Source organism: Lipotes vexillifer, unplaced genomic scaffold, assembly GCF_000442215.2.
Source record: "Lipotes vexillifer unplaced genomic scaffold, Lipotes_vexillifer_v1.1 scaffold920, whole genome shotgun sequence".
Classification (NCBI taxonomy): domain Eukaryota; kingdom Metazoa; phylum Chordata; class Mammalia; order Artiodactyla; family Lipotidae; genus Lipotes; species Lipotes vexillifer.
This window is the reverse complement of record NW_006783413.1, coordinates 2653481-2667193: the sequence shown is the minus strand read 5'-3', so window position 1 is coordinate 2667193 and position 13713 is coordinate 2653481. Positions and strand designations below refer to the sequence as shown.

General features: G+C 45.2%; 1 protein-coding gene across 1 annotated transcript in view; it reads right to left on the bottom strand.

Moving 5' to 3' along the window:
- FRMPD1 (FERM and PDZ domain containing 1) overlaps positions 1-13713 on the bottom strand; it is a 46730-nt gene that overhangs the window by 10603 nt on the left and 22414 nt on the right. The window contains exons 5-11 of the mRNA XM_007456009.1: positions 12880-12987; positions 9221-9316; positions 4470-4595; positions 3013-3132; positions 2246-2382; positions 1068-1194; positions 829-924 (exon numbers count right to left, since the gene is read on the bottom strand). Coding sequence (XP_007456071.1) covers positions 829-924; positions 1068-1194; positions 2246-2382; positions 3013-3132; positions 4470-4595; positions 9221-9316; positions 12880-12987 — 810 coding nt within the window. The remainder of the gene's footprint in view (positions 1-828; positions 925-1067; positions 1195-2245; positions 2383-3012; positions 3133-4469; positions 4596-9220; positions 9317-12879; positions 12988-13713) is intronic.

Sequence of the window (13713 nt, the reverse complement as noted above, 5' to 3'; positions counted from 1 at the left end):
AAAAAAAAAAAAAAAAAAAAAAAAAAAAAAATATATATATATATATATATATATATATATATATATATATATAACTGGTAAATTGTCTTTGGAGAGTTTTGGGGCTGACTGAGTGGTGAGGGAGAGTTCCCTTAGGCCACACCCCCCATCACTGACCGCCACAAAGCACATAGCTCTAGGCCTAGGCTCCAAAAAGCAGGCCAGGGGAGGAATGGGTAACACAGCAGGGGGCTCTTTTGCTTCTCTTTTCCCTTCTCACCCTTCCACCCCTTACTTCTTCCCTTCTTCTGAACAATCGGGCCCCAGCATGGCAGTCAGTCTAACATTCTTATCTTTCCTTCGGGATTTCCATTTTTTCCTCTTTACCTTCATATACCCAAAGCTCCAGGGTAAAGTTCTTACAGTACCCTGCCCTCAAAACGCCTTTCCTCTGTACTGAAATCTGGCCAAATGCAACCTTCTTGCCTTTCCTTAACCCCTTCTTCCCCACTCAACCTGAAGGTAGCAGTGGTGGCCTCTGTCATCAAACCCCACAGCAATGGTCCTGTGCCTCTTGTGGCTTTGCTTTGTCTTGTTGGGTGCCTTGCTCCATCATTTTAGGGTGGGAATCACATCTCATTCAGCTCTGCCTCCCCCAGCATCTGTCAGAGGGCTGGCTCTAAGCAATGGCTTGATAGACACTCCCCAATGGCGTAATATTTAGTTTCCCAAACAAATTCTAGTCCATGACCCAGTCCTCAGGAATTTTAGGCTAAAAGATACATTGATCTTCAGAGAACCTCTTGCAACCTTTATAAGGGTAGGACCCCACAGTTCTTTAATACATACCATTAAAGTAGCATTAAAGATTTTCCCACCATATGTCTTGAGTTCCCCAAGGATCTGTAGATAATTTAAACGTAGCTGGGCAGCAGAAATAAGTTGCTTAAGTAAGGAAAAAAGAAAATGAAAAAGACTGTTGAAGCCAGAGTTTTCATTTGTCTAAAATGCAGTCAATGTTGAAAATTCTTTCCCTGAGGTTTCACAACAGACAGCTGTGTGATCGACAGGAGCCGTGGCTACATTACCTTCTGTCTGGGTTCCAGCAAATTCTGGTTCCTCTTCATGTGGAAGCTGATGGCTTTCTTGATGTCTTTTCCTTTCATGTTTCGTAGCAAAGTTGGAGATATAAAGTTCTCTATTCCCCAATCCTTCCTGCCACAAGACATTGGAGACAAGGAGGCCCATTTTTACCGTTTACTTGACTCTAATGAAGAGCATAATTATATTTGATTCAGTACTTAGTGTTCTAAGAATACTGTAATTATAAGCTTCTTTCTCAGCAGAAGATATATATGGCTGGTTTTGTGGAGTATATGTTAATATATACATGAAGAGTGTGTGTGTGTTTGTGTAATTGTCTATCTATCCATAGATTCAAACACACACACACTCCACAAAAACCAGCCATTCAGGAATTAAACCCCATGGTCATTCTAGGAGCTCATTACTCATCACACCTGTATAGCACACGCTCATGGGGCAACACATAGCACCTGTGAATCCCTGAGGCCATGCTTCAGAATGCCAGCCTAACAGCCTCAAAACCTCCCAACAAACTCATTAAAAATACAGATTCTCAGGTACCACTCTCTAGAGATTTGACCTAGTATATCAGGGGTAAGGCCAAGGATTTGTTTTATTTTTTAAAATATAATTCCCCATCCGATTTTGATGCTCAGGCAAGAGGTTAGCAAATCGGGGTGACACCACACAGAGCAAGGTGAAATTTTAAGCTGAGAATCAGGAGGTATCAGAACCTCAGGACTTGAAACTACCCTAATAGGAATCTAATGCACGATTGGTCAGGACTTGAAACTACCCTAATAGGAATCTAATGCAACACGATTGGTTCACACCAAATGAAACTTCAAGGCATTCCTGCCCTCAGAAGAGCTGTATGCTGAAGTTGTCAACTGATTTCCCGAGACATCCTCCCAGGAACTGGGAAATTACAAAGGGATCCTGTGTCATTCCATCTGGAGGTGGTTTCTGCCCCAGAGGGAGCACCCAGGTTCTGATATCTGGGGAAGCCAGGCTGGGTTGGACAGGGTGGAGAGGGAAATGAATGGGAAGACAACAGACAGATGGGTAGGTGGGTGACTATCAGCTTTCTGTGAATCCGGCCATCCTGGCCCAGGGCCAGCCAAGTTACAAACGCAACACAGCTGCTGCTGGCGGGACACAGAAGTCCCCTGCCACTCACTCTATGTATTTCAAAGAGATCTTCTGTGGCTGGGCACATGCATAGATCCGCTCCTGGATGTGCAGGGCCGCGAGCCGGAGCGCAGAGCTGCATTTCATTTCCACGGCAAAGCGCTCCTGGAGCACATCGCTGCAGCTCTAGGAGAGATAAGATCAGAGGAACTGGGAAACAAGAACAGATTGTGTTCCTTGTTCTCTCAGGTGAAAGGCAGCTTTGAGACCTGGAAGTCAATATACCTAGTTATCTCATCTGTAAAATGGTGATGTCTCCCAAATGATTTTTTCATCAGAATAAAAATGACATAATAAACCTCACCGAAGGAAGTAGATAGAGCAGGTGGAACACCAGGCTAGGAGATCAAGGAACCCATTTTTGGCTCCACCACCAAATGGGTAACCCAGGCAAATTATGTGACCTTTCCAAGGCTCTGAAGTACTAATGCCCCTTTTAGCAATAAAAGCTGTAACTCTAAAGATCCTAAATGGTATTAGAAAATGTATCATCTACATTGAGGACTAAGCCTTAATTTCATTAATGTATTGCAAATCTCCTAACATAGCAACTCAGTGACACAAAAAGGAATGCTGAGGGATAATCAGGCCCACTCTCCCTCAGATAAAGATAATCCCTACCAGGGAGCTGCTTAATTGCCTTGAGCTCATGTTCAAAATAACCCAATGTGCCACCTTTGAGAACAACCACTGTTATTTTAGGAAGGGCAGACCGAGAACAACCACTGTTATTTTAGGAAGGGCAGACCGGGTCACCTGCAGATAGAGGTATTCAAAGGCTACTGGGTCTTCTTTCAGGAGGTCCAGGGGGTCCTTGGGAACAAAACACACCCTGAAGAGGCAGCGGTAGTCATGTGACTCTTCCCTTTGTACCACCTGGGATGCGTAAGAGAGACACGATTCACCTTCTGCTTTTGTTCTCACAGTTATTCCACAAAACAACTTTTAAAAAAAGACAATGAAAGACAGTCCCCAGAGATTTCAGTTTTAGTGCTTCCCCAGTCAGTGCAGACCTTTGCTGCTGACTTAACTTTCCCATGGGTATAAAATGTAAAAGGCTCAAAAGAGCAAAGTTTCCCACTGATCCCATCAACCCCTTTCCAGAAGAAATCTCTGCGTCCGGTTTCTTATATACTGTTCCAGAGACAGTCTCTGTGTATATATGCTCCTATATATGTACATTCTTTTCTTTCCCACAAATAATAGTATATTATACGTTATAAATATACATATCTATGTGTGTGTGTATGTGTGTGTGTGTGTGTGTGTGTGTGTGTGTGTGTGTGTATCTCTCTCTCTCTCCTGTACCTTACTTCTTTTTCACTTCAACGATCTTAGTGATTTAACTTGATTTCTTTTTCCAATGCTAATGGAACAGAAGTGATTTAAAAAAAAGTTTGTAAGCAGCAGTATTAGAAGATGAGTGACCATGGTAGGAATTCATCTGCAGTGAAGAATGCTCAGAGCGGCTTCCATGAGCTCATGCCTTGCTCATGCTGTTTCTCTTCTTAAAAATTATGGAACTGGGGCTTCCCTGGTGGCGGAGTGGTTGAGAGTCCGCCTGCCGATGCATGGGACACGGGTTCGTGCCCCGGTCCGGGAAGATCCCACATGCCGCGGAGCGGCTGGGCCCGTGAGCCATGGCCACTAAGCCTGCGCATCCGGAGCCTGTGCTCCGCAACGGGAGAGGCCACAACCGTGAGAGGCCCGCGTAACGCAAAAAAAAAAAAAAAAAAATTACGGAACTGACCTGTGTTTGGCTTTAAAAAGCTGGTATGACAAATCACTGAGTGGCTGAAACATTGAGTGGTACAGGTGGACTGACTGTGTTAGCCCTGTCCTGACGTCAAGGATGAGCTCAGAGGGCAAGTCTTACAAAAAGGGCTTAGACACAGCAACAGGTGCTTCCCTGACATCTCAAAGGCAGCAGGTTCAGAGGAAGGTCATCATAATTGGAAGTAAAAGATAGAGCTCTATTGGCTGTGTTACCTTGAGTAAGTCACCTTACTTCTCTAAGCCTCTGTCTCCTTGTCTGCAAAATGGGGGCCTGCCTATCTCATACAAAAACCAGGCTGAGTGAGCTCTGTGCCTTCTGGGCACAAGAAAGCGCATCAAACCTGCAGATGCACTCAGCCCTATACCCAAAGGTTCTGGCTGAGGCGTGCAGCTTGCCCAGCCCAGATCTCCTCACCAGAAGCAGAAGCAGGTGGTACCTGCTGGATGAGCTCCTCCTCGTGCAGCAGGTGCAGCCGTGAGATGTTGTACTGCTCCTCCAGGGCCAGCGCAAAGTACTCCATACTTCGGATCGACAGCTTCTCCTTCACCGTGAGGATGATGTCCTGCAGGCACAGAGGCATAAGGGTCACCGAGGAACAGGCCAGCCCTCACGTTCAGGCACAGAGCAGGGAGGACTCCCTTCACTTTCCCTCTGCTCCTCGGTGCAGCTGGGGAGAGAAAGGCCTACACTGACTGGGTCCACTGCCAACGCAGGCAGCCAAATCTTGACGGGCCACATGTGGGACTTCTCAATGCCCCTCAAGGTCCTACACCCACCGCTCCCCTTCCGTCAAGGCTCCAGCACCACCCATACGGCCACCCTCTCTTGCTTTACTCGAAAGGCTGAAGCTATCCTTTGGGGCCTTATGTCTCTCTTCAAGGTCTCCAGATTTCATCCTCTCTCTGGAGTCTGCATCATCAACTGCTTACCAGACAGAATCACACCACCTACTCTCTATGTAACTACGGGAAATCAACCTGATGCTTCTGAACCTGTTTCTTCCTATGAAATGGAGGATAAGGATGCCTATTTAGAGGGGCTGACGGGATGACATGATAATTAATACTGTGCCACCAGAGTTACCATGCCACATTTTCGTCGTTCACTACAGTGGCCGCTTGTCATCACAAGGTCTTTGCTGCCTCAGGGCATTCACAACGCTGTTCCCTCTGCCTGGCACACTCCTCCTACACTCTTCACAAGGCTGTTTCTTTCTCTTCAGAGAAAACTTCTCTGGTCGCTGTGTCTAAATGGGATTGCCCCTGTTATTCTCTGTCCCAGGTCCTGTTGGTTTCCTTCATCACTACTGGATATGATTTTCTTCAAGGACAGCTCTGTTCTCTAGTAATAGATAAGACAGTACAGTAAAGTTAAGTGAATGGGCTCTAGACCTAGACTTCCACTCACTAGCTGTGTGTCCCTGGATAAAGTGCTTACTCTCTCTATGCCTCAATGTTTTCATCTCTAAGATGGTCATAATATTCACACCTCTCTCAGGGGTTGTGTGCGGTAAACTAATTTCCCCATATATGGCATTTACAATTGCACCTGGCAGATGGCAAGTGTTCAATACATGCTAGCTGCTATTTGTTTTCTTGCTTATTGTCATTTACCCCACTAGATGCTAACCTTCCCCAGAATGTGAATCTTGCTTGTCTTGTGTTCCATTATATCCCCAAAGCTTGGCACTCAGTGATGCTCAATGAACTTTCACTCAGTGAATAAATAATCATCATGGACTCATCATAGATGTCCTTCCAGAATCTCAGATTTAGTAAGTGCCACACCATCAGGTGCTACCTGCTCCTCACAGCTCCCAATTTGGAATCCTCTTCCCACTTGCTCCATAGCCTCCATAACTGACCACTGACTAAGTCCCGAAGGGTCTATCTGCTTCTGTAACTCAACAACATTAATTCAATGCCTACTGTGAGCTGGCCATGATAGAGAGCCCCTCACCAGACTCTGTCCCCTCTCTCCATTCTCCATTTGGCTTGAGTTCACACATTTCTCCTGGCTTTGTTGAGCAGTGCCCTAAGGACCCCACCCCGCTACCCATCTGACCTCCACCTTGCATCTAGAGCAGGGGTTGGCAAACCATCACCTGTGGGCCAAATCTGGTCCACTGCTTGTTTTTGTAATTAAAGTTATATGGGAACACAGCCACGCCCATTCTCTACAATGGCAGAGTTGAGTAACCATGACAGAAGCCCCATGGCCTGCAAAACCTAGAATATTATCTGCCTCTTTACAGAACCAGTTTGCTGACCCCTGATCTAGAGAAGCTTGTCTAAGCCTTGTTCTTCTCAAGCTCTCCCTGGCTCAAGAATATTCAGCGGTCCCCATGGCCCACTAGCCCAAATCCAGACTCCCTAGCTTAATATTCAAGGCTCTCAAGTATCAGGTGCCAGCCCACTTCTCCCACTTCATCTTCTGCTGCTTCTTCCAATGTACCCTGCTCGCAAGCCCCATATACTTGCCAAAATTTCCCATCACTGGATCTTTTTTTTTGTCTGTTTGTTTGTTTGGGTTTTTTTTGCGGTACACGGGCTTCTCACTGTTGTGGCCTATCCCGTTGTGGAGCACAGGCTCCGGACGCGCAGGCTCAGCAGCCATGGCTCACGGGCCCAGCTGCCCGCGGCATGTGGGATCCTCCCGGACCGGGGCACGAACCCGCGTCCCCTGCATCAGCACGCGGACTCTCAACCACTGCACCACCAGGGAAGCCCATCACTGGATCTTTGTTGGTGTCATTCCACATGCCCGGGAAGCTGTCTTCACCTACCACTCCTGACCCATTCCTGTCCATCTTTCCAAGTCGGCCTCATAGGCCATCACATCCTGGGGGCCTTTCATTGCCACCCAGCTGGAAGCTCTCTTTTCCTAGAGCCCACACCACACCATTTTCATATCCCGATTTCCTGGTTCTGAGCACACTGTACCCACAACAGTCTCCTTGTGAAATAACCCCAGGTCTCATCTCCTCACCCCAGCCCCACCCCAAGACTCTAGGCTCCCTAAGGGAGTGACCCGGCATAACTTATTTCTGTATCATCAACAGCTTTGCCGGCACACACAAGAGAGTCACTAAATGTTCACTGGGTCAAATGACATGTTATTTTACTTGATTTAGAGAAAGAGGTTTTCTAATGTAAGAAATTTGCTTCTCTTGATAAGGCAGTGGGGAAGAGAAGTCACTGATGAACTGACAGTGGTTTTTCCCTTTTTTACCCATTTGGGGATTTGTTTACATACCCCCCTCTTTCTCTGTCATAAAGAGCTAAAAGACTTGCTTTTTAAAAATTTGGCTACTACAGGGAAGTAAAATTAACCAGTATTATACCAGCTAACTCCTTGCCCATTTCACCAACTCCATCTGTCATCTTAGCTTTAATTCCCCTGCAGTGTGTGTAAATCATCTCAAAGTCTTTTTGGCCACCAAAGGGGGACTCACTTTAAATAAGTCATCCCCTCCATTCCAATGCACTTTACTCAAAGATGACAGAAGTAGACACGTTGTCTAACGCATTTGCACAACTTTCATGCAGAATGGCAGTGTGGCCACCTCCAGTGCAGGGTTCAGAGACAACAGACCAAGTTGGAAGCCAGCTAGGAGCTAGGACCTTGATAAGTTTGAGATCTCTTGGGCCAGTGTTCTCATCTGAAAAGTAGGTTAATAATTGTCACTTTACAAGGTTACTGGGGGCATTAAGTGAGACAGTGCACGAGGAAGTACCCAGGGAAGTGCCAGACATGTAGTGAACTCTGAACAAATCCACTTCCCCCTCCCTTCCTCCATTGGGTTTGAGCTTCCCAGGGTCAGACAGGCTTTCTCCAGCTTCTCCTCAGTCACACCAAGATAAGAATGGGATAGAGCATTTGGGGCAGCCCTAGGAACTGCCAAAGGGAGGTGCCAGGGAACACTGGTGTGTGTGCGTGCATTGAGTATGCACGTGTGCACTCAAGTGCATGTGCATGTGTGTGTGTGTGTGTGTGTGTGTGTGTGTGTATCTTGGCTACTGTCCGCTACCTATAGCTGCACTTGCCCACCTGAATCTGTTCTTCCCCCAGTATCAGAAGAGCTGGGCTCAGTGTTGACTCTTACACGATTTTTAATGTTTGAACAACTCCTTTCTTTGCTTCGTCCCTGGTGCCTCCCTCTAACACTATTTGCTTCCTTGTTCAGAAACTATAGTGCCATCCCTTATTGTCTATGGATAAAATCCAAACTCTGTTGCCTGCCATTCGAGGCCGTCCACAGCCAGCCCGTGCCATCTCCCACTCCTCCCATGAGAAGATGGCCTGTGCTCCAGTCCTGTGGGATGGTTTACTACTTCCTGGGCAATGCCTGTCTTACTGGCTCCTCTGCCTTAGTTCATGGGACTTCTTCAGACTGATGTGCATCCTCTGACCCCTCAAACACCCTGTCCCCACCTGTGCTTGTTGAAGCCTTAGAAACCCTTCAAAGCTCAGCTCAGGTCCAGCTTCTTTGCAAAGCCTTCTCTGCTGACGGGACCAGGTCCAGCTTCTTTGCAAAGCCTTCTCTGACGTCCTGACGGGACAGAACATGGTCACGTGGAAAGATGGTGCTCTTTCCCTTGCGTGCTGAGCACTTCCTTGTCCCTCTCTCTACAGCCCTTACTTCATCCTGCCCTGGACTACTGGGAGTTCCAAGAACATCCATCTTCCCTCAACTAGACTGCAGGCTCCTGGGAGACAGAGAACACTTTCTACCTCATTCTGTACCACCTGTCTCAGAGTATCTCCTTTGGGGGAACTTGTTAAATGTAAGTCAAACTGACTTCCATCCAGAATAGAATTCACAGGGGCCTGGACCTGCCCGCACACCTTGCCTGGGAGTTTAGCGACTCTAGACTTTTGGGTAGCAGGTGGAGTCCCATACAAGCGGCAGGGAATCCCAGTGGTTAAGGGTGAAAGCTTATGAGTTGTATTGGGTACTTCATCTCTCTGAGCCCTGATTTCCTCCCCTGCAAGATGGTGATTAAAATACCAGCTTGCTGGGTGTTTGTGCAACTAAATGAGATTAACACAGTGCTTGGCTTACTGCAGGTGCTCAGACCATGGTGGTTGTGAGATCACCAAGGTAGCTGCCTGGCAAGATGCCCCCGGGGTCCTGGGAGCCAGCAAATTCTCACTGGGAAAGAGATTCAAGTTTATTCTGAATACCTTCACAGTCGTGTGTGCCTCAAACTTGAAAGCTTTGGTCTGTCCATTCTCCAAGTACACCTTGAGCACGTTGGGCATACACAGCAGAGAATTACCCTGGAAAACACAAGAGTAGTGTTGAAACTGTCCCTTCCTGTCCCTGGGTGTGACAGATCCTCAGCTTTCCTGGCCCTGCCTGGTGAGGAGAGCAGGATTCTCCCCAACCTCCTCACCATGTTGTAGATTGATTCTTGACATCTGGAGATTTCTCCAATGGATGAGGTCTACGCCACACAGATATAGGCATGCTTTGTTCCAGGGATAGCCACTAGAACTGGAAGATGGTGAAGAGTGAGCCCTGCCACGAGCATACTGACAGCACTGTGTGAGCCTGTACGATGTCACGCGGCCATCAGCTGACACGTCACTGCTGGTTGCCGCCCTTATGGGATGCAATTTGGCAAGTCAGGTGACAAGCATGCACATCGTCCCAGATGGGCCTTTCTGAGATTCTTGCACTGTGCCTTGTGAGGTTGGGTGAAATGGGGGGTAGGATGCTCCCTCAGAGCCCCCTCAACATTTTACTGCTTCATTCCCTACAGTAAAGCAACACCAAAGGGCAGAGGGCTGCTCTCTGCCTCTACTCATCCCAACCATCACTCCGGACTTATGAGAACAACTGCCCCCAACTCTAATCTCTGCAAAGAGTTTGGGTACAAAGCCCACCTGGGTTAGAAGCTTACCATCCTTTTTCAAAAACCTGACAGGCTTTTTCAGATGAGAATTTTGTATCTTCTAAATATAAGGCCACTTGTATCGTTTAAGCAAGACTCACATTCATCACTCTACATAACTTTTTTTTTTTTAAACCACAGTACTTTTATGGAAGAAAAAGGAATATGGTCATATCCCAGTGCCATTTCACACTCAGTCAGGGATGAGGGATTTCACATCGCTCATGTTGTCATCTCACTACTCTGGTTTAGGGTATTTAGAACTCTTAATCTTTGGAATTCTCAAGTATGACATGCTTTCCTTGATGCTTTATTATTTGTGATTTACCAAAAAATACATCCATAACATCATCACATAACTAAGGCTTTTCTCTAAGGCTTCTTCCAATTTTTATCTATACCTGTAAATAGCTTTCAGAGAGCCGCACTAATAGAACATGCACGATTCTATGTGCATTTTTACTCAACACATATACACTTCTTCATGTGGGTTTAATGTTTATAATTTTAATGGACTTATAAAGAGTCTGTTGAGTTGAAATATCAGAATTTCTTTAACCATTCCTCTGCCCTAGACATTTAACATTTTTTCAATTTTTTTGCAATTTATCTATCAGTAAAACAGATATCTTTAACTACATGGATTTTTGCATTTAAATTATTTTATAGACTTAAATTAATGAGAATGTGATCCTTGGCCCACTTTTATGGCATTCATTGAGTTTTGTTTTCTTCTACTCCCAGAGATTAAATCAATTTACAAAGCCACCAATTAGTACATGAGTGTAGCTACTTTCTTGGCATCAGGGCTTACATTTTCCTTTACTTGTGCTCATTTACTAAGTATGAAGTAGCAGTTCTTAATATTTTCCTTTGCATTTCTTTAATGGTTATCAAAGTTAAGCATATTTGAAGTGTTGGTTTCCTTAAGTCAGACAGAGAAAGATAATACTGTATGACATCACTTATATGTGGAATCTAAAAAATAAAACAAACTAGTGAATATAACAAAAAAAGGAACAGACTCACAGATATAGAGAATAAACTTGAGGTTACCACTAGGGAGGGGGTGGAGGGGCAAGGTAGGGGTAGGGAATTAAGAGGTACCAACTACTATGTATAAAATGAATAAGCTACAAAGATATATTGATCAGCACAGGGAATATAGCCAAAATTTTATAATAACTATAAATGGAGTATATAACCTTTAAAGATTGTGAATCACAATGTTGAAACTTGAAACTTATATTGTATATCAACTATACCTCAATAATAAAAAAACCCCAAACCCCCAAATGTTGGTTTCTTATTTCAGATTCTTCTAGGGTCTTAGTATGTTTCAAGGGAGAAAGTTTAGCAACTGATTTTATCATCTTTTAAATACTTGAGAGGATGAAAATGTAGGTCACAATGATGAACTCTCGCTGGTTTGGCTGTCTCTGCCTCACGTGGCTGATACAGAGACTCGGTACCCTGAGCTGCAAGTCTCCCCAGAGAATCTGGTTCACATCTGCAGAGCCCTTATTCTCTACCTGTTCTGTTAGTTGGTTCTAGCTTCTACTTCTCTTTACTATGTACTACTCTTTTTTTTTTTTTTTTTTTTTTTTTTTTTTTTTTTTTGTGGTACGCGGGCCTCTCACTGTTGTGGCCTCTCCCGTTGCGCAGCACAGGCTCCAGACGCGCAGGCTCAGCGGCCATGGCTCACGGGCCCAGCCGCTCCGCGGCATGTGGGATCCTCTCGGACCGGGGCACGAACCCATGTCCTCTGCATTGGCAGGCGGACTCTCAACCACTGCGCCACCAGGGAAGCCCTACTATGTACTACTCTTAAAAACACACGTTGAATCAAAATTTAATTTGCTGAAGAGGTTTGATCCATTTTCACAAACATGGACACACAGAGACTCAAATATTTCAGACTGACAGGATCTCAGGTCTTTTCTGATTAATACACTAGGCCTCCCACTAGACCTTCCTGAACAAATCCACCTTTTACTCTGAGGTCTAACTGAAGGTGGAGTCTGTTAAGCAGCAGGACAAGAAGAAAATAAGGGCTCTCCAGACGTGAACCAGACCACCTGAATCTGGTGTTAAAATGGCCGTGGCTCCCCATTCACTGGTCTCTATGCTAAGAAAACCAGATAAGGACAAGCTCTGATTTAAAAGTTTCAAAATCTATTATTGATCACTGAATTCAGAATGGTAATAGTTACAGACTATCGGGTGGAAAATATTTAAATTATGAATATATGAGTCTTTAACAGTCCACATTGAAAACATCAAACTCTAGCCAACATTTTCCCTTTACAAACTTGTCTTCTGAACCCTCACATCCAACCACACCAATCCTGGGTATTCCCATATCAAAAAGGCCTAGACAGCATATCACAGTGGAAAACAGAAGAACTGAAGTCACACAGACCTGTGCTCCTGTATTTCTAGCTATGTGATCTCAGAGGTTAATTCTCTTAACCTCTCTAAGCCTCTGCTTCCTCTTCTGTTAAAATACCTCCCATGCAGGGTATGGTGATGACTAAGGATTATGTACCCAAAATTCATGCAATAGAGTTTCAATAGATGATGGGCTGTTTAAAAAAACCAAAGCCACCCCCCTCCCCCGGCCACCATCACTACTATCAACATATCACCTTCAGAGGGAACACTAAGTTTGAAGATTTAGAATGAGAAATGAACAATTGGAATCTGTTGAAATTTCAAGGGCAGAAAAATGGAGTCACAGAATGACAGAGCCATACCCAGAGCGACTCTCCCTGTCCACCGTTTGCAGGTGCCTCACTAAGGGGGCACAGAGCCTCAAGCAAGCCCTCTGCACCCCTCCTGCATCCCCTCCATGCTGCAGATTCCAGAGTCTTCAGGAGATATATGCCAGGAGGCAGCTCACCCACTTCATGAAGAGTCATTTCAACCCCCTGACCAGTGACGCACCTGGCTGTGTCCGCTGACGAGCACTTCCTCTGCAAAGTGCACCTTCACGGGGTTGGTCTTCAGCCTGGCTCGCTTCTCCTCTGTTAGGAAAGAGGACTTGGGGACTCCCTGCAAAACATTAACACGACACACTTTAGAAAAATGTGGGACTTTCATAAAAGCCATGTACATCTTCTCATTTCTTAAAAACAAAAGCAAAAGCTTGACAGCTGTTGAGAATTCAATTAAAACCCACAGAGAAGGACGACATCCCATTAGAGATCTCTTTTCATAAAATTTAGGGATTTCAACCTAATGTTCCTATGCGTCTGAGGACAGCTCAAGATTCAATACAGTGGCCAAAGGCTGTGGTATGATGAAGACAAAGAGAACTGGCCTGTGAGCAAAGAGACCTGAATTCCAACCCAAATCCAGCTACTCAACAGTTCTGAGAACGACCTCAAACACAAATTGTTATGGAAGAAAACCAGTTGTGTGTAGGTGTGTGTGTGTGTGTGTGTGTATGTGTACACACTCCTTTCTTTGGCCTTCAGTCTTCTCTTCTGCACAGTATGGGAACTGGACCAGGAGGCAGAAACAGCGTAATTCTAATGAGCATGGGTTCTGGAGTCTAACTACCTGAAAAAAGCCCAGCTCTACTGATTTCTGCATGTGAGACCATGTGCCTGTGAGGCTATAGTGTCCTCATCTGTAAAAGGGGGATAACCAATATATCTACCTTGTAGGATTTTCTTTTGGCACAAATTAAATAAGACATTAAATATTAGTAGTATAATAATGTATTATAAATAATGAATAGAAATACAGATCTATACAATTAAACCAAAACATATT